The 21,829-nt window shown below is 36.9% G+C and overlaps 1 protein-coding gene across 1 annotated transcript in view; it reads left to right on the forward strand.

The window, feature by feature from the left end:
- Nucleotides 1-21,829, forward strand: part of CSTF3 (cleavage stimulation factor subunit 3) — a 77,656-nt gene that overhangs the window by 48,261 nt on the left and 7,566 nt on the right. Inside the window, exons 4-16 of the mRNA XM_032166314.2 lie at nucleotides 5,332-5,364; nucleotides 5,733-5,830; nucleotides 7,679-7,745; nucleotides 7,826-7,860; nucleotides 8,051-8,177; nucleotides 10,544-10,621; nucleotides 11,379-11,541; nucleotides 14,153-14,262; nucleotides 14,704-14,820; nucleotides 15,090-15,164; nucleotides 16,874-17,017; nucleotides 17,428-17,530; nucleotides 21,187-21,256. Coding sequence (XP_032022205.1) covers nucleotides 5,332-5,364; nucleotides 5,733-5,830; nucleotides 7,679-7,745; nucleotides 7,826-7,860; nucleotides 8,051-8,177; nucleotides 10,544-10,621; nucleotides 11,379-11,541; nucleotides 14,153-14,262; nucleotides 14,704-14,820; nucleotides 15,090-15,164; nucleotides 16,874-17,017; nucleotides 17,428-17,530; nucleotides 21,187-21,256 — 1,220 coding nt within the window. The remainder of the gene's footprint in view (nucleotides 1-5,331; nucleotides 5,365-5,732; nucleotides 5,831-7,678; nucleotides 7,746-7,825; nucleotides 7,861-8,050; nucleotides 8,178-10,543; nucleotides 10,622-11,378; nucleotides 11,542-14,152; nucleotides 14,263-14,703; nucleotides 14,821-15,089; nucleotides 15,165-16,873; nucleotides 17,018-17,427; nucleotides 17,531-21,186; nucleotides 21,257-21,829) is intronic.

The following is a 21,829-nucleotide window of genomic DNA, read 5'->3' on the forward strand; positions in this document are numbered from 1 at the left end:
GGCATGAGCCATTGCACCTGGCTGATAACCACTGATTTGAATGTAATTAAGCTTAAAGGTTAATTGATCTTGATATTGCTATTCTAATTATCATACTCTTCTATTAAAAGGAAGTTGGCAATTAAAAAAATTTATTATTTTTTCTCGATAGACACTTTTCATATCTTTGTAAAATTTGGATAATTCATTAAAAAGGTAATGTAATTGTATGACAAATTTTTGTGATAAACAGTAAGTGTACCAGATAAGTATTTATTTGTTTTTTGTATGTTTGTTTGTTTAGACAGGGTCTTGCTCTGTCACCCAGGCTGAAAATGTAATGGTGTGATCATAGCACACTGCAGCCTTAAACTTCTGGGCTCAAGCAATCCTCCCACCTCAGCCTCCCAAGCAGCTGGGATTACAGGCATATGCCACCACACCTGGCTTAAAGTTAATTTTATTAAGAGCCTCTGTCATTGAAAATGATACACTACTTTTAATAGATTAAATATAAGCAAGTCTTAGTAAGTTTTGCAAAATTATTTGTATGCATATAATGGTCTTTATTTATTTATTTATTTTGAGACAAAGTCTCACTCTGTTGCCCAAGCTGGAGTGCAGTGGTGCAATCTCTGCTCACTGCAACCTCCTGGGTTCAAGTGATTCTCCTGCCTCAGCCTCCCGAGTAGCTGGGACTACAGGCATGCGCCACCATGCCCAGCTAATTTTTGTATTTTTAGTAGAGGCAGGATTTCACTATGTTGGCCAGGCTGGTCTTGAATTCCTGGCCTCAAGCAATCCGCCCGCCGTGGCCTCCCAAAGCGCTGGGATTACAGGTGTGAGCCACAGCACCCGGCCTATAATGGTCTTTAAATGGAGACATTTTCTATTGATTAATGGCAGGAAGTTGTGAAAATCCCAAATGTCAAAACAAAGTAATCTTAAGTATCAATAATTTTTTCTTTTAGAATTTAAACCAGGCTTTCATTATCAGGTAGAATGGATTCCTGTACAAATACACATAACTATGAAAAATATATTTAAGAATACTTATAGGTAAGATGTTTTCATATAAATATTAGTAAGTAATACATAGGATAATAATCTTTTAAAGAAGGAAAATGGACTAGTGGTGGGATGGCTAAAGACAGGGTATTGGTGTGCTAGTCTCACCAATAATGCCATTTGAATATGGCCTGCAATTTTCCTCTGCCTCAAATGGGCCAATTATAGTAACACCATTGCTCTTTCTGGCTACTTGGTTTACATAGTTCTGTTTAGAGAAGATATAATGAAAAGTTATACTACTTTAGTTCATAGCTTTGTTGACTAGTATGATTTATGGGCACCTGGAACATCTAGATGCTTTGTATTCTTTTTAATTCTTGATAACCCTTTGAAATGGATGTTATTATCATTCCCATTTTATAGGTGGAAAAGCTGATACTGTGAGAGGAAGTAATTAATGCAATATGATCAAATTCTTTTCATTTTGTCACACTGCAGATTTAATCTCCAAAGCACATTGATGATTTTTTTTTTTTTTTCCCCACACAGAATTTCGCTCTTGTCACCCAGGCTGCAGTGAAATGGCACAATCTCAGCTCACTGCAACCTCCACCTCCTGGGTTTCAAGTGATTCTCCTGCCTCAGCCTCCCGAGTAGCTGGGATTACAAGCGTGCACCACCACGCCCAGCTAATTTTTGTAGTTTTACTAGAGACAGGATTTCATCACATTGGCCAGGCTGGTCTCGAATTCCCGACCTCAGGTGATCTGCCAGCCTCAGCCTCCCAAAGTGCTGGGATTACAGGCATGAGCCACTGTGCCTGGCCAATGATTTTTAAAAATATTTTTTTAATGAATGATGTTTAAAAAAATAATGAGATTATAGCTATTTTGGTAAGGCCACCAGTACCAGCTCTGTAGACGGTCTCTCAAATAATATTTACTGGTTGCATTAATGAATGACAATCAGTGGCCACATACTAGAGATCAGAGAGTTTTTCTGTATTAGTCAAAAGTGTCTTTCTACAAACATTTATTGGGCTAATACCAATTTACCAATTAAAGAAATAATTGATGAATCCAAGATATAGGACCACTTTGTTGGGGAGGGGTATGTAAAATTTGGTTATTTCGTAGATACACATAATAGACATAATTTTTACTGAAATGCATAGATGATAGTAAAGTCTTTTTTCTTGTCTCTATTTTTGCATCCACCCGTATCACCCTGCCAACCACAATTATGTTTAACAACCTTGTGGGTATTCCTTATTTTTCTCTATGCTAATATACATAAACATATATAGGATTTATTTTTATTTATTTTCTAAAGATTATATAAATTTTACTATCTTTTCATTCAATAAGATCTTGTGGCAATCCCTCCCAATTACCTGTTAAAGCTGAATACATAATATTCCATGGTGTGAATGCATCATAATTTATTAAACTATTTCCCCACTGGTGGACATTTGATTTTTAAACTGTTTTTGCTACTGCAAAGTTTATAGTAAGTAACCTTGTACAATTACCTCTCTATTCTGTTGCTTTTATTTTTATTTTATTTTTTTAGATGGAGTCTCACTCTTGCCTGGTCTGGAGTGCAGTGGCATGATATCAGCTCACTGCAACCTCCACTTCCCGGGTTCAAGTGATTCTCCTGCCTCAGCCTCCTGAGTAGCTGGGATTACAGGCACCAGCCACTATGTCCAGCTAATTTTTTTGTATTTTTAGTAGACATGGGGTTTCACCATGTTGACCAGGCTGGTCTCAAACTCCTGACCTTGTGATTTGCCCGCCTCGGCCTCCCAAAGTGCTGGGATTACAGGCGTGAGCCACCATGCCCGGCCTGCTTTTATTTTTATAGGGTAGATCCTAGGAGTGGAATTCCTGCATCAAAAGATACATTTTTTTTTTTATTAGAAGAGCTGTTACTAATGGCTTTTCAAAAATGCTGTAACAATTCATATTTCCTCCAGCTGTGTATGAAGTGCCTTTTCATTACATGGCTTCAGTAGTGTTAATACTTTTGTAAGTTTTTACCATTCTAATGGTTTTTAAGTAATATCTATTATTTTAATTTGTCTTTCCTACATTGGAAGTTTACACATTGTCATATAGCTTTTAACCATTTACATTTTCTCTTCTGGGAATTAACTATTAATATTCTATGCCTATTTTCCCAATGGGTAGCTTTGGTTTTCCTGACCAGTTGTGTGAACTGTATATAATCTCAACTGCACCTAGGAAGCTGGTGATTTAAATTCATCCTACTTTATTCCTACTCTATTTACCTCTACTAAGCCAAGCAGCCAAATGCAAGGAAGCCTCTGGTTCTATGAGAATCTCAAAGAAGAGGCCCAGTAGAGGGCCTAGGGAAAGGACTAAGAAGCTGACCCATAGAAAATTTGGAAACCCTCAAATGTCTTTACCCCAGACGAATGTTGACATCAGCCTGGCCTCTTGACTGAGTCCTCCCTACTCTTGAGAAGAGATTTCTTTCTGGTTTCTTGGCAGAGGGCTAGCAGCAGCTTGTTTGCTGCCTACACCTGCTACACAGCTGTCATAGTAGAGAAGGGTCAATTTCTACTACTTCAGGACTGCCAACACAGCTTCAGTGAATAGACAGGAAAAAATAACAGCACATCTGAAGGATCCACCAACCAGAAAGGAATATAAACTAAAACTATCAGGTCCTTAATAAAATAGAGCTGCTAGAGGAGAAATACAACTGGAACAAAGTAATATGAACACAGGATTCAAAGTGCTATATTAAAAACTCTGGAGTCAAAAACCATTATGTATGAACCAAATACAGTAATAGGCTAAGTGGAAGAGAATAGTCACATGGAGCCCTAAATGAATTGCCTGGAGAATCTACTGGACAAACTATTTTAACACCTTGAGCAAAAATTCAAAGGAAGGGTAAAGATAACAGATTTCAAGGATGGAACCAGGAGATCTAACGTATATAGTTCTAGAAGGAGAAAAAGGAACAAAAAGAAGAGAGACACTTATTCTTGACCTAAAAAAAGCCCTGAGTATATGGGTTCAAAGGGCATGCTGAGTTCCAAGCAGATTTTGTGGTAATAAAAATAAATGATAGTTACTCAGTGCTCAACCTGCTAGGCAATATTCTAAAGGCTTCACATTTATTAACTCATTGAGTCCTCAGAATAGCCCTAACAAAGTAGGTACTATTATCCCCCTTAATCAGCTGAGGGAATAAGAGGTCTAACTCCAGAGCCTTGATTGAACTGCTTCAAAGTACAAAGACCTGTGTTTAAGTGTGTACTAAAATTTATGAACTCTAAAGATCAAGATAAAAAAGTCCAGAAGAGAACAAGTTATCAGCAAAAGCAAAAGAGACTGTCATCAGCAGTCTCATCTATAGCAGTTTAAGCCATAAAACTGGGAATACTACTCTATTACTGTACTGCTTGAGATAAAAGGACCAAAACTTCTCTAATCAGCCAAAATAATTATTTACCTATCTGGGCGAAACAGATTTGCTGATTAACACAGTTGAGCACTTAACCCCACCCACTCTGTGATGAAAATACTCAAAAGAGAAATCTAATAGTATTTAATCTTGGTCTTTGCACATGCTATTTCTCCTGTCTGGAATAACTCTTCCCTTTCTTCACCAAATAGCTCAGATTGTCCTAGAAAAAGTTGTCTTTTTCCCAGAAATCTTTTGCAGTTCCCCAAGTCTAAGTCTTTTGCTCTTCCAAAATGCTGTACCACCCAGAATTTTCTTCATTTTAGCACTTAACCGTAATATCTTACAATGACCTTCCACTTCGTTGTCTTATTTTCCCCATAAGATTGTAAGCTCTATGAGGGCAGGGGCAGACCTGTCTTGTTCACAGTGGTAGCCCCCACGCCTAGCACAATATCTGCAATATAGTAGGTTGATGGTGTGACTGAATGTTTATATGTAGTCCAAATTTGCAGATCTTTTTTGCCGCTCAGATTGTTCTGGTAGCTATTCAGGGAAAGGAAAGCCTTAAGTTTTTCTTCAGTGGATACATCCTATTCAGGTAGACCTATCGGGTGTGTATATATTTCTATATTCATCTCATGACTATTTTACAGAATTCTATTAAATTCACAAAATTTGTATGTAAATGAATGTATGAAAATCCATATAGATTCCATTTACACATTGTATATTTACAATGCATTTTATCCATGTTTGCTTCACACTTCTGTTATTTTTGAAGAATAAAATTAATAAAGTATAAGGATGAATTTGCAAAGTTGGTTAAAAATTGGTCAAAAATTCAGATTGATGCTCTAAAAAATAGTATTAATTCTATATTTTTCTGTTTCTCTTCAGATTAAAGCTAAAAATTATGACAAGGTTGAAAAGGTGAGTCCTCAAATACTTTGAATTTTATATTGAAGTTTAACTTAAAACCTAGTATGTGTAAGACAAATATAGTAAAATGTTAATAATAATTGAATCTAGATAGTGATTTTTTACAAGTTAATTGTACTTATTCAACTTTTTTATATGCTTGAAAATGTTCATCATGAAAATTTTGGAAAAGGAAAAGAAAATAATTATACTCCCCTGACAAATCATGAGAAGCTGAAAATGGGGAAATTATTTGTCTTTTATTTATAAGAGATAAATTCATAAAGGGAGCTGAATTTGTGTTTTTAATGTTCCATTTCATCTATGTCCATGTGAAATTTATTTAACTGGATTCTGATAATATATTCTTGTATTTAAAGCTATTTCAGAGATGCCTTATGAAGGTTTTGCACATTGATTTATGGAAGTGTTATCTTTCATATGTCCGAGAAACCAAGGGTAAACTACCAAGTTACAAGTAAGTGAAACCAGGATCTTAAGAATGCAAGTCATCTCTAGGCACACAGTTAATCCCACATAAACTCACACCTTCTGATAGCTCCAAGTGGGAAGAAATAGCAGGATTTGAAAAGTCAGGATTTCCTTAGAAATTAGTAACCTTGAAAAAAGTGCTTCAAAGAAAATCACTGGCATGAGTCTTATTCTGGAGAATTGAATCGCCCAAGCCCTGTCTATACTGAAACACTGTATATTTGCAACACCAAACCACTTTGTTGACAGACTTGTCAAATTTTTTCAAAAACCATCTTCATACTTGTGGTAGTACCACTTTTGTCAGGTCACAATGCAATGTGCTACTTAAATGATCTAAGGGGTCTCTGACAATTGTAGTGATATAAGGGATCTCTGACAATTGTATTGTGAAGTTGCCATCCCCACTCCGAATTATACCCACCTCCCCATCTTTGCCAAATCTAAATAATAGACCTTCTTCTGAGGTGCCATTTTTCTATATAACTAACAGGCAAGTTATGTCTGTTACTAAAATTCTATCTTTATTGTCTTTTCCTGATTATACTTTTTGTTATGATTTTTGTGTTTTGAGACGGTTTCAGCTCTGTCATACGGGCTGGAGTGCAGTGGCACAATCATGGGTTCACTGTAGCCTCAACTTCTTGGGCTCAAGCGATCCTCCCACCTCAGCCTTCCAAGTAGATGGGACTACAGGCAAGAGCCACCACACCTGGCTGATTTTTTTTCTATTTTTTTTTCGAGATAGGGTCTCCTTATATTTGAGACTCCAAACATACCAGGGTCTCAAGCGTAAGCTAATGTCCCTAGGCTGGTCTCAAACTACTGAGCTCAAGCAATTCTCCTGCCTCAGCCTCCCAAAATGCTGGAATTACAGGCATAAACCACCACACCTGGTCTGTTTATACTTTATTGTCTTATATTGACGTGGAAGTTCTTTTTCCCTAATGTACCCTTTACATTTTAACATAAGTTGCATTTTAATAAAATATACTTTCCAGATTTCTACATTTTACTTTAGAGCTAATAGATCTTAATATCTCATTAATGAGAGAACCACAAATTTCCACATTTGAATCTGCTATGTATAGAATTATGCAACTTAAAGGATATAAAGATACGTAAGACATGAGCCTTATTTTTGATAAGCTCACAAGCAGTAGATAAAGGCAACAATTTATGATATTGACAAGCTTAACATCAAAGAACAACTTTATATACTTTCAAAGATGTCTTTAATTTTTGTTTATAGAGAATGTTCAAATGTTGTTCTGATCCTGTGATCACAAGTTACGTTTTAGTTATAAATACATTTTTTATTTATTTATTTATTTATAGAGACAAGGTCTCACTGTGCTGCCCAGGCTTGTCTTCGACTCCTGGCCTCAGATGATCCTCCTGCCTCAGCCTCCCAAAGCATTGGATTACAGGAATGAACCACCACGTCTATCTTCAAATAATAATTTATTTTTAATTTTTTTTAGAGACAGGGTCTTGCTCTGTCACCCAGGCTGAAGTGTAATGGTGCAATCATAACTCACTGTAACCTTGAAATCCTGGGCTTAAGCAATCCTCCCACCTCAGCCTTCTGAGTAGCTAGGATTACAGGTGCATGCCACCATGCCCAGCTAATTTTTTTAATTTTTATTTTTTTAGAGACTGGGTTTTGCTATGTTGCACAGGCAGGTCTTGAATTCCTGGTCTCAAGTGATCCTTCTGCCTCGGCCTCTCAAAGCAATGGGATTACGGGCATGAGCCACCATGTCTGGCCTAATTGTAGATAAATTTTAATAACAAAAAAATTTAAAAACCACATCTTTCATGTTCATTTCAGAGAAAAAATGGCTCAAGCATATGACTTTGCACTGGATAAAATTGGAATGGAAATTATGTCCTATCAGGTAGAGTTAACACTTTTTAATATATGCACTTAAATGTAAAAATACCAAGAAAGATATTAACATTTTATTTTATTTCTTAGATTTGGGTGGATTACATCAATTTCCTAAAAGGCGTGTAAGTATTTGTATAGTTTTTTTTATATATAAACAGTTGATTTAGCTAAAATATAATTTTTAGTTCTTTGAGAAATCTCCATACTATTTTCCATAGAGTTGTTCTTTGGGTAGATATCCAGTAGTGAGATTGCTGGGTTGAATGAGATTTAGTTATAATATAATTGATGGCATTTCTTATCCAATCTCAGGGAAGCTGTAGGATCTTACGCAGAAAATCAAAGAATAACAGCTGTCCGAAGAGTTTATCAACGAGGTTGTGTTAATCCGATGATCAACATTGAACAACTCTGGAGAGACTATAACAAGTATGAAGAGGTAAATTAGGTCAGAGTAGTTGTTTATTATAAACCAAGCCATTTTAATTTTTATGCATTGTGGATTTGTAGATTATTGCCTTTCTGTATCAGTGTTACACATTTTTTTATTGATTGTAATGAAAGCACTATAATGTTTTTGCAAGGTTTTGAGAGTCTCCATATTAGTGTTATTTTTTAGAGGATACTCTGAAGAACAATAGTTCTTATAAAACTATTTTTATTCTTTGCTAAGCCATATCCACACATTCATACACACACATACACATTGTCATTGACCTATAAAACAGTACCTTTTGAGAATTATGTTTCCAATAGTACCTTTTGGGAATTATTTTTTAGTTGCTGTGCACCTCTTTCACCTGATTACAGTGATGTGATTATTGGTTTGAATTTGTGAGGTGTGTGGCTACAATCCAAGATCTTTGTGTTATTGGTATCTGCTTTTAATAACTGAGCTAATCAATCTGAATACATAAATACACATGCCAAATAAGCTCTAGCATTAGCATTAAAAGGAAGTTCCTTGGCTGGACATGGTGGCTTACACTTGTAATCCCAGCACTTTGGGAGGCCAAGATGGAAGGATTGCCTGAGCCTGGTAGTTTGAGACCAGCCTGGGCAAGATGGTGAGAGCCCGTCTCTAAAGAGAAAAAAAGAAAGTTCTTCGTATGTATATTGTGATTTGGAAGAACTATATAGGGTAGTGAAATTGTTCCCTCACAGGCATCAGCTGTGGTTTTCAAACTTTATGATTTTTGGATTTTAACAGTTATTGAAGATCACAAAGAATTTTTTATTTTTATTCTTTTGAGACAGGGTTTTACTCTGTCACCGAGGCTGGAATGCAGTGGCACAATCACAGCTCATTGCAGTCTCAACTTCCTGGGCTCAGGTTATTCTCCCACCTCAGCCTCCCAGGTAGCTAAGACTACTGGCATGCGCCCCACTCTCAAGCTAATTTTTTGTAGAGATGGGGTTTCTCCATATTGCTCAGGCTGGCCTTGAACTCCTGAGCTCAAGCAATTCGCCTCCCAAAATGTTGAGATTACAGGCATGAGCCACCATGCCTGGCCAAAAACTGTATTTTCCAAAACAAAAAATGTAGTGAGAAGAGTGGCATTCTTTTATATTTTCACAAATCTCTTTCATATCTAGTTTAATATAAAACACCTGGATTTTCATATCTGCTTCCATTTAGTGTGTTATAATACTAAATGTCACGTAGCCTCTGTAAAACTCCTGTATTTTATGAGAGAGGCAAATAATGTCTTAGTATTATAATGACAACTATTTTGATCTCATGGACTCCCTGAAAGGGTCTTAGAATCCTTGGAGTACTCACTGAGTGGTAGTGTTTATCTTTCCTTGCTACTTCTGTTTGTCTTTTTAAAAAGCGTTATACAACAGAACTAGTTAGAAAAGGGCTATTAGCCAGGTGTGATGGCTAATGCCTGTAATCCCAGCACTTTGGGAGGCTGAAGCGGGAGGATTGCCTGAGGCCAGGAGTTTGAGGCCAGCCCAGGCAACATAGCAAGACTACGTCTCAACAACAAAAAAAATTTTTAATTAGCCAGACCTGGCAGGGCACACCTGTAGTCCTATGTCTGAGGCAGGAGGATTACTTGAGCCCAGAAGTTCAAGGTTCCAGTGAGTTAGGATGGCACCACTGCACTCTAGCCTGGGTGACAGAGGAAGACTCTGTCTATAAAAAAGAAAAAGAAAAGGGCTATCAAAGTCAAGCCATGGATATCCACCCAGATGAATCTGTACTTTTTTTTTTTTTTGAGATGGAGTCTTGCTCTGTCGCCCAGGCTGGAGTGCAATAGCACAATCTCGGCTCACTGCAACCTCTGCCTCGCCATTTCAAGCAATTCTCCTGCCTCAGGCTCCCAAGTAGCTGGGATTACAGGTGCACACCATCACACCCAGCTAATTTTTTTGTATTTTTAGTAGAAACAGGGTTTCACCATGTTGGCCAGGCTGGTCATGAACTCCTGACCTCAAGTGATCCACCCAACTCGGCCTCCCAAAGTGCTAAGATTACAGGCATGAGCCATGTCATTTTTTTTCAGTAGAATCTTATATGAAATTATTGACCCTTTTCAAATGATTCTATCTTTAAAAGTTCCTGATAAGTGGAAACTTACTGCCAGCTCATAAGACATAAGCACATCCTCCTTGATCTTTGCAATGTATAATGTGATTGAACCTTTTTTCCCTGCTTTTCATGAGCTGTATGAACCTTTATTAAACAAGAAATCTTTTAAAATAAAAATTTAGTTATTTAGTAAATGAATAAATTAACTGTATTGTGCTAATTTTTAAGAAACTATACTTAATTTTAAAATATTTTTGTTTTTCTAGGGTATCAATATTCATTTAGCTAAAAAAATGATTGAAGATCGGAGTAGAGATTATATGAATGCTAGACGTGTAGCAAAGGTATGGAATTCCATCAGGCTATTTTAATGATTATTATGAGTCTGTTGTTTACAGCAGAGCTTTCCCTGTCTGGTATTACTGTTGATATTTTCAGTCATTAGCAATCTTAACAGCAATTAATTGCAAAGTCTGAGGAGATGACATATTTGAAATATCTCTTTGTAAGAACAAAATATAATAAATTGGGTTTAGAAGAAATTGTTTTTAAAAATATGGAAACAGGACATAGAGAAAGACAAGGCTCTACTTAGAATTGATGAAGTAATTCTTTTCCCTCTATTATTTGGGTTCGTCTGAATATTGTATTACTCTGTGGTCTAATAACATAGCTCTCAGGGACACATTTTGATTGTGTGCATACCTTTCCATTCATTGACACTCTTAGAAGTTAGGAAAAATAGCCTATTAATACAAACTATTGAAATTTTAAAAGACAGTTTCTCCAAAGATGGCAATAATAATGCCACCAGATCTTCAATCCTATTGATCTGTCAACTCTTATATCCTGGAAAGTAACATCCTAGATCACTTATAGAGAGGGCCCATGGGTGTTTTGTTCACCCACTCCTGGGAACCTGTTCTTGAGTGGGTAATACTCTTATCTTTCTCTCTACTCTTAAATAGTTTTTAGATTATATTAACAAAGTGGTATTTGGAAAAAGCAGGCATTTTGAACAGTCTTCCAAATGGATCTACCCCATCCCCCATATATCTGAGTTGTTCCTGGCTCACCAAAGAATTCTAAATCCTTGTCTAGGAATATGAGACAGTAATGAAAGGCTTGGACCGTAATGCTCCCTCGGTGCCTCCTCAGAATACTCCTCAAGAAGCTCAACAAGTAGATATGTGGAAGAAATATATACAGTGGGAAAAGAGCAACCCTCTTCGTACAGAGGATCAGACCCTTATAACAAAAAGAGGTAACAAGATTAACCCTCATGGGACTTCAGTTACATGTATGTTAGACCACTTGGTATCCCCATAGGTTACTAAAATTTTTTTACCCCTAATCTTTTTTTCTTTTGTTCTTCAGATTCAATAATTCCTATAGATCTATCTCCATATTCACTGAACCTTTGTTTTCATCATATGCAGTCTGTAATTAAGCCCATCCAGTGAACGCTTTATTTCAGATACTATATTTTTCAATTCTATAAATTTCCATTTTAGAAATTTTTTATTTTTTATATTTCTTTTTTATGGTGTCCATTTCTTAGTTGAGATTCCTTGTGTGTTCATTACCATCTTTTTCTTTGTTTCTTTGAACATATTTATAACAGTAGTTATAAAGTCCTCATCTGCCAATTCCAACATCTGGGCCTTCAACCACCATGGAGTTTATTTTCTTTGATTGCTTTTTCTCTTGACTGTGGTTTACATTTTTCTATTTCCTGTTTAAATTTTTTCTTTTAGATATTGTACAAATGTACAAATGAAACATTGTAAAGACTGTAGATTCTGCCGGGTGTGGTGGCGGGCGCCTGTAGTCCCAGCTACTCGGAGAGGCTGAGGCAGGAGAATGGCGTGAACCCAGGAGGCGGAGCTTGCAGTGAGCCGAGATTGCGCCACTGCACTCCAGCCTGGGCGACAGAGCGAGACGCCGTCTTAAAAAAAAAAAAAAAAGACTGTAGATTCTGTCATCTTCCTCTGAAGAATGTTGTTTTATTTTAGCAGGAAGTTAAATATTACTGTCAGATTACTTGGACTTTGTGGAGCCTTGGGTTTTATACTATGAAGAGAGGTCTGTTTTAGTTTTACCGTTAATCTCAGATTAAATACCTTATTCTTGGGACATAGTCTTTACTCCTAAGACAATGAAAAGTCTAAGGTGTTTACCCCAACCATCTAATTTGATGGGACTCAAATTCTAAACTTCATCTCCCTTAGTTGCTGAGGTAGCTATTAAACTCTTTCCGCCTTCCAGCTTTGTTTTCTGTTGGTCTGTTTGTATTCTTCCCTGTGTATGTACATTTTAGGGATCAGCTGAGGATTTGAGAACATTTATGCCCAGATTTTCAGGCTCTGGCTTTCTCCTTTTGGGGATGTCTCCTCAATTTCCAGCTGCTCTCATAGGCCAGAACTCCATGTTACTTCAAGACAGTAAGACTGCAGCATTATGACTTGAGTTCTAGCTATCCCAGAAGTGCACAACATGGGCATGCGTTTGAAGGGAAAAGCCATATTTAAATATGGATCTCACCTAGTGTTGTTCTGTCTTTTTAAGGGCTCAATCTCCTGATTTCTGCTTCTTTTGGTCATTTCCAGTACATTTAGATAGTTGCTTTTGTGTTTGTTTATAATTTTTACTTGCTGAGGGGCGGTCTGATACAAACTACTCTGCCAGTGCCAGACTCTTAATTTGGAGCTTTATTGAATTCCTCGATCTTGTCTTGCTGTCTTACTTGTAGGTCTTTGCAAATATTGTTTCCTTTGCCCACTCCATTTTTGTATCTACCCCATCCTTACTCCACTTCACTTTGCCTCTGACCAGCTTCATCCCTTCTTCAGGTGTTGTGTTAGATGTCAGTTCCTTAGTGAAGACTTTCTTGAGTCCCTAAACTATGTTAAGTCCTGCTGCTGTAAGTTTTCAGAGTATACTGTACTTTTATCGTCATAATACTTTTGATCTTTGCTTTCTGTCTATCCTCCCCATATACTGCAGACTTCTTGAACATAGGAAGTCTTATTCACTGGTATATTCACTGTGCCTTCCACATTCCCTGGCATATAGTTGTGCTCCATAAGTATTAACTTAGGCTGGGTGCAGTGGCTCACATCTGTAATCCCAGCACTTTGGGAGGCTGAGGCGGGAGGATTGCTTGAGCCTGGGGGTTCAAGACAAGCCTTGGCAACATGGTGAAACCCCATCTCTATACAAGATTTTTTTTTTTTTTTGAGACGGAGTCTTGCTCTGTCGCCCAGGCTGGAGTGCAGTGGCGCGATCTCCACTCACTGCAAGCTCTGCCTCCCGGGTTCATGCCATTCTCCTGCCTCAGCCTCCAGAGTAGCTGGGACTACAGGCACCCACCACCACGCCCGGCTAATTTTTTGTATTTCAGTAGAGACAGAGTTTCACCATGTTAGCCAGGATGGTCTCGATCTCCTGACCTCGTGATCCGCCCGCCTCAGCCTCCCAGAGTGCTGGGATTACAGATGTGAGCCACTGCAGCCGGCCACAAGATTTTTAAAAATAAGCCAGATGTGGTGGCACACACCTGGTCTCAGCTACTTGGGAGGCTGAGGCAGGAAAACCACTTGAGCCCAGGAGGTCGAGGCTGCAGTGAACCATATTTGTGCCACTGCACTCCAACCTACGTGACAGAGACCCTGCTTCCAAAAATAAAAAAATTAATAAGTGATGGATAGATGGAGGGAGCTTGGATGGATGATGGTGCCAGAAATCACTAAAGCTTTTTATTTCTAATTATCATTAATTTTTGAGGATCCTAATTTGGTTATGATATTTATATTGATAGTTTTACAAATAATAATTATTTTAATTGAATGTTGTTTGTTAATTTCTTCCCTTAGTTATGTTTGCTTATGAACAGTGCCTGCTTGTGCTGGGCCATCACCCTGATATTTGGTATGAAGCTGCCCAGTATCTTGAGCAGTCAAGTAAACTGCTCGCAGAAAAGGGAGTAAGTGTTCCTTCCCTATCCCCACTTTGATATTTTTGTGGTTTTGATATAGCAGTGATTTACTGAAAAATATAACTGAATTTTGGTAATAAAGCATAAGTATTGAAAATTTAAGCTTATGTTCATATGAATCTTAGTGACACATATAATTAGACCTCCTTAGAATTAAAATAAACTGGCAGTTTTTTAACGTATCAAAGTGATGAATCATTTAGAGTACTTGCATGGTTATTTTGTAAGTTAAAATAATGAAAGGAGTTTTTGGAATTTTTTTAGAATCCAGAAATGCATATGTGTTTATGTATGTGTGTATGTGGATACATATATGTGTGTGTACATAAATGTATGCTTTCTTAGACACATAAATAAATAACTATTAATTTTATTCTCTCACAACTATATTAAAATTATTGAAGATGAGCTTTCTTTTTTTTCTCCTAGGATATGAATAATGCCAAATTATTTAGTGATGAAGCTGCTAATATATATGAAAGAGCCATAAGCACTTTATTGAAGAAGAATATGCTTCTTTATTTTGCATATGCAGATTATGAAGAGGTAAGTAAAAATGTTTAGAGCCTTCTTATAATTCAATTTTTTAGTGCAGGACTGAACTTTTTTTCTGGCTGCTTGTTTTCCAGGCATATTGCTTTTGGTAGACAGAGATGATGCCAAATGAACAGTTATTAGTTGTCAGCTTATACTATATTTGTGCTCAATGGAGATGCCATTGGGGGTGGGAGGTTATAGCCTTTGGATTCCTTAGAGCTCAAATCCTGCTTATTTATGACCATATGTTGATATTCACTTCTTCTGTACCACCTTAGAGTCGCATGAAGTATGAAAAGGTTCACAGTATATATAACAGACTTCTGGCAATTGAGGATATTGACCCCACCTTGGTGAGTAACTTTACAAATCTTTTTTTCCACCTTTACAGTCTTATCTAACAAAAAATAATTTAAATTTATATACAATAAAATTCACTGTTTTTGTTGTATAGTTCTATTAATCTTGACAAATAACTTTGAGTCATGGGATCCCCACCACAATTAAGATAGAAAACACCTCCACCATCCTCCAAAAATTCCCTCATGTGACCCCTTTGTAGATATAACCCTTCTCTCTGCCCTTACCTCTGACAATTACTGATCTGTTTTCTGCTAGAATTTTTTCTTTTTAATGCAGCAGTATAAAATAGATACAGAGGCACTTTCTCTAACACTTTCTTTGTGATCATGGTTTGAAGCCACTTTATGCCACAGAACTGTTGCTTAATAAATATTTCTTTTTAAATGAGGCAGGAGAAACTGACATCCTGAGAAGAAATTAGACTGAAACTGACTTTATGCTAAATCCTGCTCTATCATAGTGGTTTTCAAAGCCCCGAGTGCAAAAGTGCAGTGATGCTCTCCCATTGGGAGAGGAAGGGGACAGGCTTGTGGGTGTGTCTCTAGAACCTCTGCCTCAAGTCAATTATAGCTACACTCCTTTTTCTGGTAAATGATTCATATTGGAATTCCACTGCTATAATTTCTACATTCATCATCTTATAATTCATTCCACAAACATATCTGGCAAATATATTGCTGGAGTCTATGCATTGTGCTAGACTCCAGCAACATTAATGACAAACTAGATGAAATTCCTTTTCTTGAGGAACTCATAGTCCATCCATCCATCCATCCATCCATAAAAACTGGGTAATATAGCTAGACATTATCAATACTGGGCAAACCAGGACCCTACTAATTAGTCATTTGTTCACTAAACAAAACTGCATACTCATGATGTGCTGGACACTCTGTAAGTGCTGGGTATAAAATGGCTGTGAAGTTCTATTATATGTTGTTTCGAAAATAGAGTAGTGGGCTTTTAAAAAGAAACCAAGAAAATGTGAAGTTAAACATGTATTGCAGGCTGGGCACGGTAGTTCACACCTGTAATCCCAGCACTTTGGGAGGCTGAGGCAGGCGGATCACAAGGTCAGGAGATTGAGACCAGCCTGGCTAAAATGGCGAAACCCCGTCTCTACTAAAAATACAAAAATTAGCCGGGTGTGGTGGCGTATGCCTGTAGTCCCAGCTACTCGGGAGCCTGAGGCAGGAGAATGGCTTGACCCCGGGAGGCAGAGGTTGCAGTGAGCCAAGATCGCACCACTGCACTCCAGCCTGGGCAACGGAGCAAGACTCCATCTCAAAAAAAAAAAAAAAACATGTATTGTAAAATGTGCTTGTATTAAACCAACCTTTGACTTTTTTAGATATTGGCATTCATTAATGGAGTATGTTCTAGTAGTGTCACACTTTTCACTCTTAAACTTTAATTTACATATTCTAGAATTAGATAATGGTGATGATTGCACAACCTTGTGAATATATTTAAAACCACTGAATTGTAAAGGGTGAATTTTGTGGTATGTGAATTATATCTCAATAAAAAACAAATTAATTTGCATGCATCTCTAATACCAGAAAAAAATTAGATTGTGGATTTAAATAGAATATTATCTAAATTCCTACTTTCTAATTTATTGGGTACTGAGGATTGCTTTCTTATGCAGGAAACATACTGCCTAATTTGTAGAACACAAATACTTTCTTTTGCATAGGTATATATCCAATATATGAAATTTGCACGGAGAGCAGAAGGCATCAAATCTGGAAGAATGATATTTAAAAAAGCAAGAGAAGACACCAGAACCCGCCACCATGTCTATGTTACTGCAGCACTCATGGAATATTATTGTAGTAAGGTAAATACTGAAATACAAGTGTAAAGGTAAAACAACTTCCTTCATCTGAGGTTCGTAAAAGAAAGGTGATTTTAGCTTCTGTCATTAAGCTTTTATTGCTCCATTTTGTAAAGGCAGTCTAAGTGTATCTGTGTAAAATTATACGCAGCATCATCCAAATCCCCAACTACTTGCTAATTTATGCTTCATTAATCACCATATTTCTAATTTGTGCTTTATTAATCACTATATTAATTACTCTTTAGTGATTTCTAATCACTAAACTCCTTTGAATAGTTTCTAGCTCAGCAATTTTTACTTAACATTTTGTTTTAATTCTTATGTATTTTGTCATATTTAGGTATAATTTTAATATTCTTTTAAGTGTTTTATCTGACTTTCATGGAAATCTGTACTTTCTTTACTTGTAGGACAAATCTGTTGCCTTTAAGATTTTTGAGCTGGGGCTAAAAAAATATGGAGACATTCCAGAGTATGTCCTGGCCTATATTGACTATCTTTCTCATCTCAATGGTAGGTTGATTCTAGAATCTATAATGGTTACTTAATATTAAACCATCTGAAATTATGTTGCTAGATTTCTTCCTTCTTGAATGTATTATAATTTTGACACAGCAGACAGGCACTTGTTAGGCACTCAAGAAATACTTGTGGCATATCAACCATGAATATATTTACTGAGCAATGGTAGATGTTTTTTGACTCTGCAGAACTGTCTTTATTCAGTAAAGTACCATCAGTAGTGGGATAAAGCTTCAAAGTCAGAGTCAGGAGACACAGAGTTGTTTATATTCATCTCTGATGACTCTAGGCAAATCATCTCCTGTTACCTGGAAGGAAAACAAGCAAACAAAAAACCCTCTAGCCACCAAAACTCAAACTCAAAAGATGCCCAAATAGTAAAGTAAAACACTTTGAGGATACTGGGGAAAAGATTAATAAAGAAACATTTTGGTTTTTAGTATTTATTTCCCTATTCTGTTGTACAAATAACACTGGCCATCCTTTATTGAGTTCCTACCAGGCACTGTGCTAGATAATTCATATATGTATATCATTTAGTCTAGTTAACAACAGTCCACAATGTGTAATTTCTTAACAAAAAAAGATGTAGTATAAAAGTTGTTTTTTTAGCTAGGTGTGGTGGCGTATGCCTGTAGTCTCAGATACTTGGAAGGATCACTTGAGCCCAGGAATTGGAGGTCACAGTGAGCTGTGATCACGCCACTGTAATCCATCTAGCCTGGATGACAGAGCAAGACCCTGTCTCTAAAAAACATTTAAAAATAAATGAATAGGCCGGGTGTGGTGAATTACACCTGTAATCCCAGCACTTCGGGAAGCTGAGGCAGGCAGATCACCCGAGGCCAGGAGTTTGAGACCAGCCTGGCCAACATGGCGAAATCCTGTCTCTACTAAATATATAAAAAATTAGCTGGGTGTGGTGGCAGGCGCCTGTAATTCCAGCTACTGGGGAGGCTGAGGCAGGAGAATCGCTTGAACCCTGGAGATGGAGGCTGTAGTGAGCCAAGATCGTGCCATTGTACTCCAGCCTGGGCAAAAAGAGCGAAACTCTGCCTCAAAAAATAATAATAATAAAGTAAATAAATAAAAATAAATAAATAAATACATCCCTAAAAGTTGGCTTAAGAAAGAAATATGCAATTATGTGTCATGTAAATTATTATAGAATTAGATATCATAGGTATAAATCAGTAATTTTAATATTTCAGAAAAATAGAGCATTCTATTTACCTAAATAATATAAAAGAATAAAACTTAAATATGATTTTGTATTTCAGCTTAATGGTTCTACATTCTGGGAAAAAGACTTAACTCCAAAAAATGAGATAGTGGGGCATTTAATATTCCTCATCAATCTTAAATTGTTTTGCCTGATTTTTTTTAGAATAATTACTAGTATGTGGTTTTATTTTTTTAAAAGGAGGATTATCTGGTGTTAGCATTATTGTCTTCCAAAATCAGTGTCTTAGATGATTCTTTCATTCATCTGTCCATGTACCCATCCATGAAACATTTATTCATTACCTTCTGGTTACTAGGGTCTGGGAATACAAAGATGAACAGGATTCAGAAGAACGTTTTTGTGGGGGAATCCAATGTGTAAATATAATTGCATCATCATTTGATGTTTCATTGTAGCATAGTTCTGAGTTTAGGTGTATAATCTTAAACTTCAGTTTTCTCATCTGCAGAATGGTCATAATAAGAATACCTTTCATAGGACTGTTGAGAGGGTAAATGAGTTTTTGCATGTGTTTCACTTATATATAGAATGTTGTGATTATTCCATAAATGTTAACTATTTATGATGAGGGTGGTGATCATTAAAAATGTGCTAAATACTGTAATAGATTCCTGAATGAAGTACTGTGGAAGCACAGAGAAGAGAGTATAATTTAAGTTATAGAGCTATGCTGCATAATTATGGTAGTCACTAGACTATTAGGTATTGAGCACTTGAAATGTGGCTAGCCTGGGCTGGGTGTGGTAGCTCACACCTGTAATCCCAGCACCTGGGGAGGCCGAGGCAGGCAGATCACAAGGTGAGGAGTTCCAGACCAGCCTGGCCAATATGGTGAAACCCCGTCTCTACTAAAAATATAAAAACTAGCCGGGCATGGTGGCGTGCACCTGTAGTCCCAGCTACTCGGGAGGCTGAGGCAGAAGAATCGCTTGAACCTGGGACACAGATGTTGCAGTGAGCTGATATTGCGCCACTGCACTCCAGCCTGGGTGACAGAGCGAGACTCCATCTCAAAAAAGAAAAAAGAAATGTGGCTAGGCCAAAATGAGTTGTGGTGTAAGTGTGTAAATACATACCAGATTTCAAAGACTTAGTACAAAAAAAATGTAAACTATCTTAACAATTTTTCATATTGATTACATGTGGAAATAAGATTTAGATCTATTAGGTTGATTAAATATATTAATTTCACCTGTTTTTACCCATTTTATTAAATTCCATATGTGGCTTGTATTATATTGCTGATGGACAGCAGTGTTCTAGAGGGTGTCATAGAGAAGGGCACATGAGTTGGATTTTGAGAGATGAGTGGTAGTTAGCCAGGTAAAGAAAGATAAATGCATTATTCTGGGCAGAGAGCACAACACGTAGGCAGGCAGTGTGAAAGTTCTGTGGAATGGTAAAAAGTGTGTCTGGAGCAAAGCTTGGGATAAAACAGAAAAAGATAAAATGTAAGATTTGTTTAACATTTTTTAAAGTATAATATGTTAAATTGAAGATAGAAGCCAAAAAAATAGCGCCATCTTCTTTGGTCTAATATATTTAATTTATTGGCTTTATTTTGCATATGGACATGTAATAAACTGAATAATTACGCTCAGGCAGTAAAAAACAACTCCTCTGCTGGGTTAATTTTTCTTTTGAACAGCTTTATTGAAGTATAATTTGTATACTATAAGTCCATCCATTAGGTGTACAATTCAGTGGTTGTTAGTAATAGATTCAATGGTTGTTGTTACTGTTAGATTCTTAAGTTTTAAAAGATAACTTAGAGTTTAGCAAGAAGTGTCATTTTCCCACTTCCAGATAAAGAGGACCTCCTGAGACTCTTAAAATTTAAACACCTCTGTCAACAATTCTTAATTCATTTACATTTCCATATTTACCTGCCAACCTAGATATTGTATCTCTGCAAGAGTTAAAGTAGCTAAATATAGCATAGTCCTGGTGCCTCAAAATAAGAAACTCAATTATTTCTAAGTTTGAGTTTGCCATCCTTCCACGTTCAATGTATTTAAAAAATAGCACTAGTCTGACTAATGTCAGCAGATATGTACTTGTCATTATTTTTAAAAGGCAAATGGGATACCTGGTTCAGACAGCACTGTTATAAATGGTTTTGCATTAGAACTACAGTGTAGTAGAGGAGGGCTGAACTAGAAGGGAAAAAAACATGGCTTCCAGTTACTGCTCTGCTACTCAATCACCAAGAGCCAGATCAAATCTCTTAATCTTTCTAAAGCTCAAGTTTCCTCATCTGTAAAAATCAAGTGTGATAATAGTTAAACCTTTCTGCATAGGATTTTTATAAGGATGAAGTGAGATAATGCATATGAAAATATTGTTGCATCGTACAAGTGAATTAAAAAAAAAACATTTAAAATCTTTTTCAATATCCTAGAGGACAATAATACCCGAGTTTTGTTTGAACGAGTTTTAACATCTGGAAGCCTTCCTCCTGAGAAGTCTGGGTAAGCCATTGTGAAAAGCTGTTGATCAGGTTCTAAAGACAGCTTTCTTACCTGAATTGTGGTCTATGGGGTGAATGTTTGCTTGAGTATGAGTTTCAAGAGAAATTTCCTTTCCTTCTCAAGATTTCTTTTACCTATCAGCAATACTTTTATACCTGTTTAAGATTATTTTTAAATTTCTGCACAGTGATTAGAATTGTTTTTAAGAGATGCCATAGCAATTTATTATCATCTTTCTTGTTTACTATATATCCCTAACCAGAAACTGTGGCTCATGCCTGTAATCCCAGCATTTTGGGAGGCCAAGGTGGAGATGACTTTAGCCCAGGAGTTTGAGACCAGCCTGGGCAACATAGTGAGACCCGATCTATACAAAAACTGTTAAAAATTAGCTGGGTGTGGTGGTGCATGCCTGTCGTCCCAGATACTGGGAGATGGAGGTGGGAGCTGGAGGACTGCTTGAGCCCAGGAGGTTGAGGCTCCAGTGAGCTATGATCACACCTCTGCACTCCAGCCTGGGTGACAGAGTGAGACTCTGTCTCAAAAAAAAAAAAAAAAAAAAAAAAAAAACAC

Source organism: Hylobates moloch, unplaced genomic scaffold, assembly GCF_009828535.3.
Source record: "Hylobates moloch isolate HMO894 unplaced genomic scaffold, HMol_V3 SCAFFOLD_11, whole genome shotgun sequence".
In the NCBI taxonomy this organism is placed as follows: Eukaryota; Metazoa; Chordata; class Mammalia; order Primates; family Hylobatidae; genus Hylobates; species Hylobates moloch.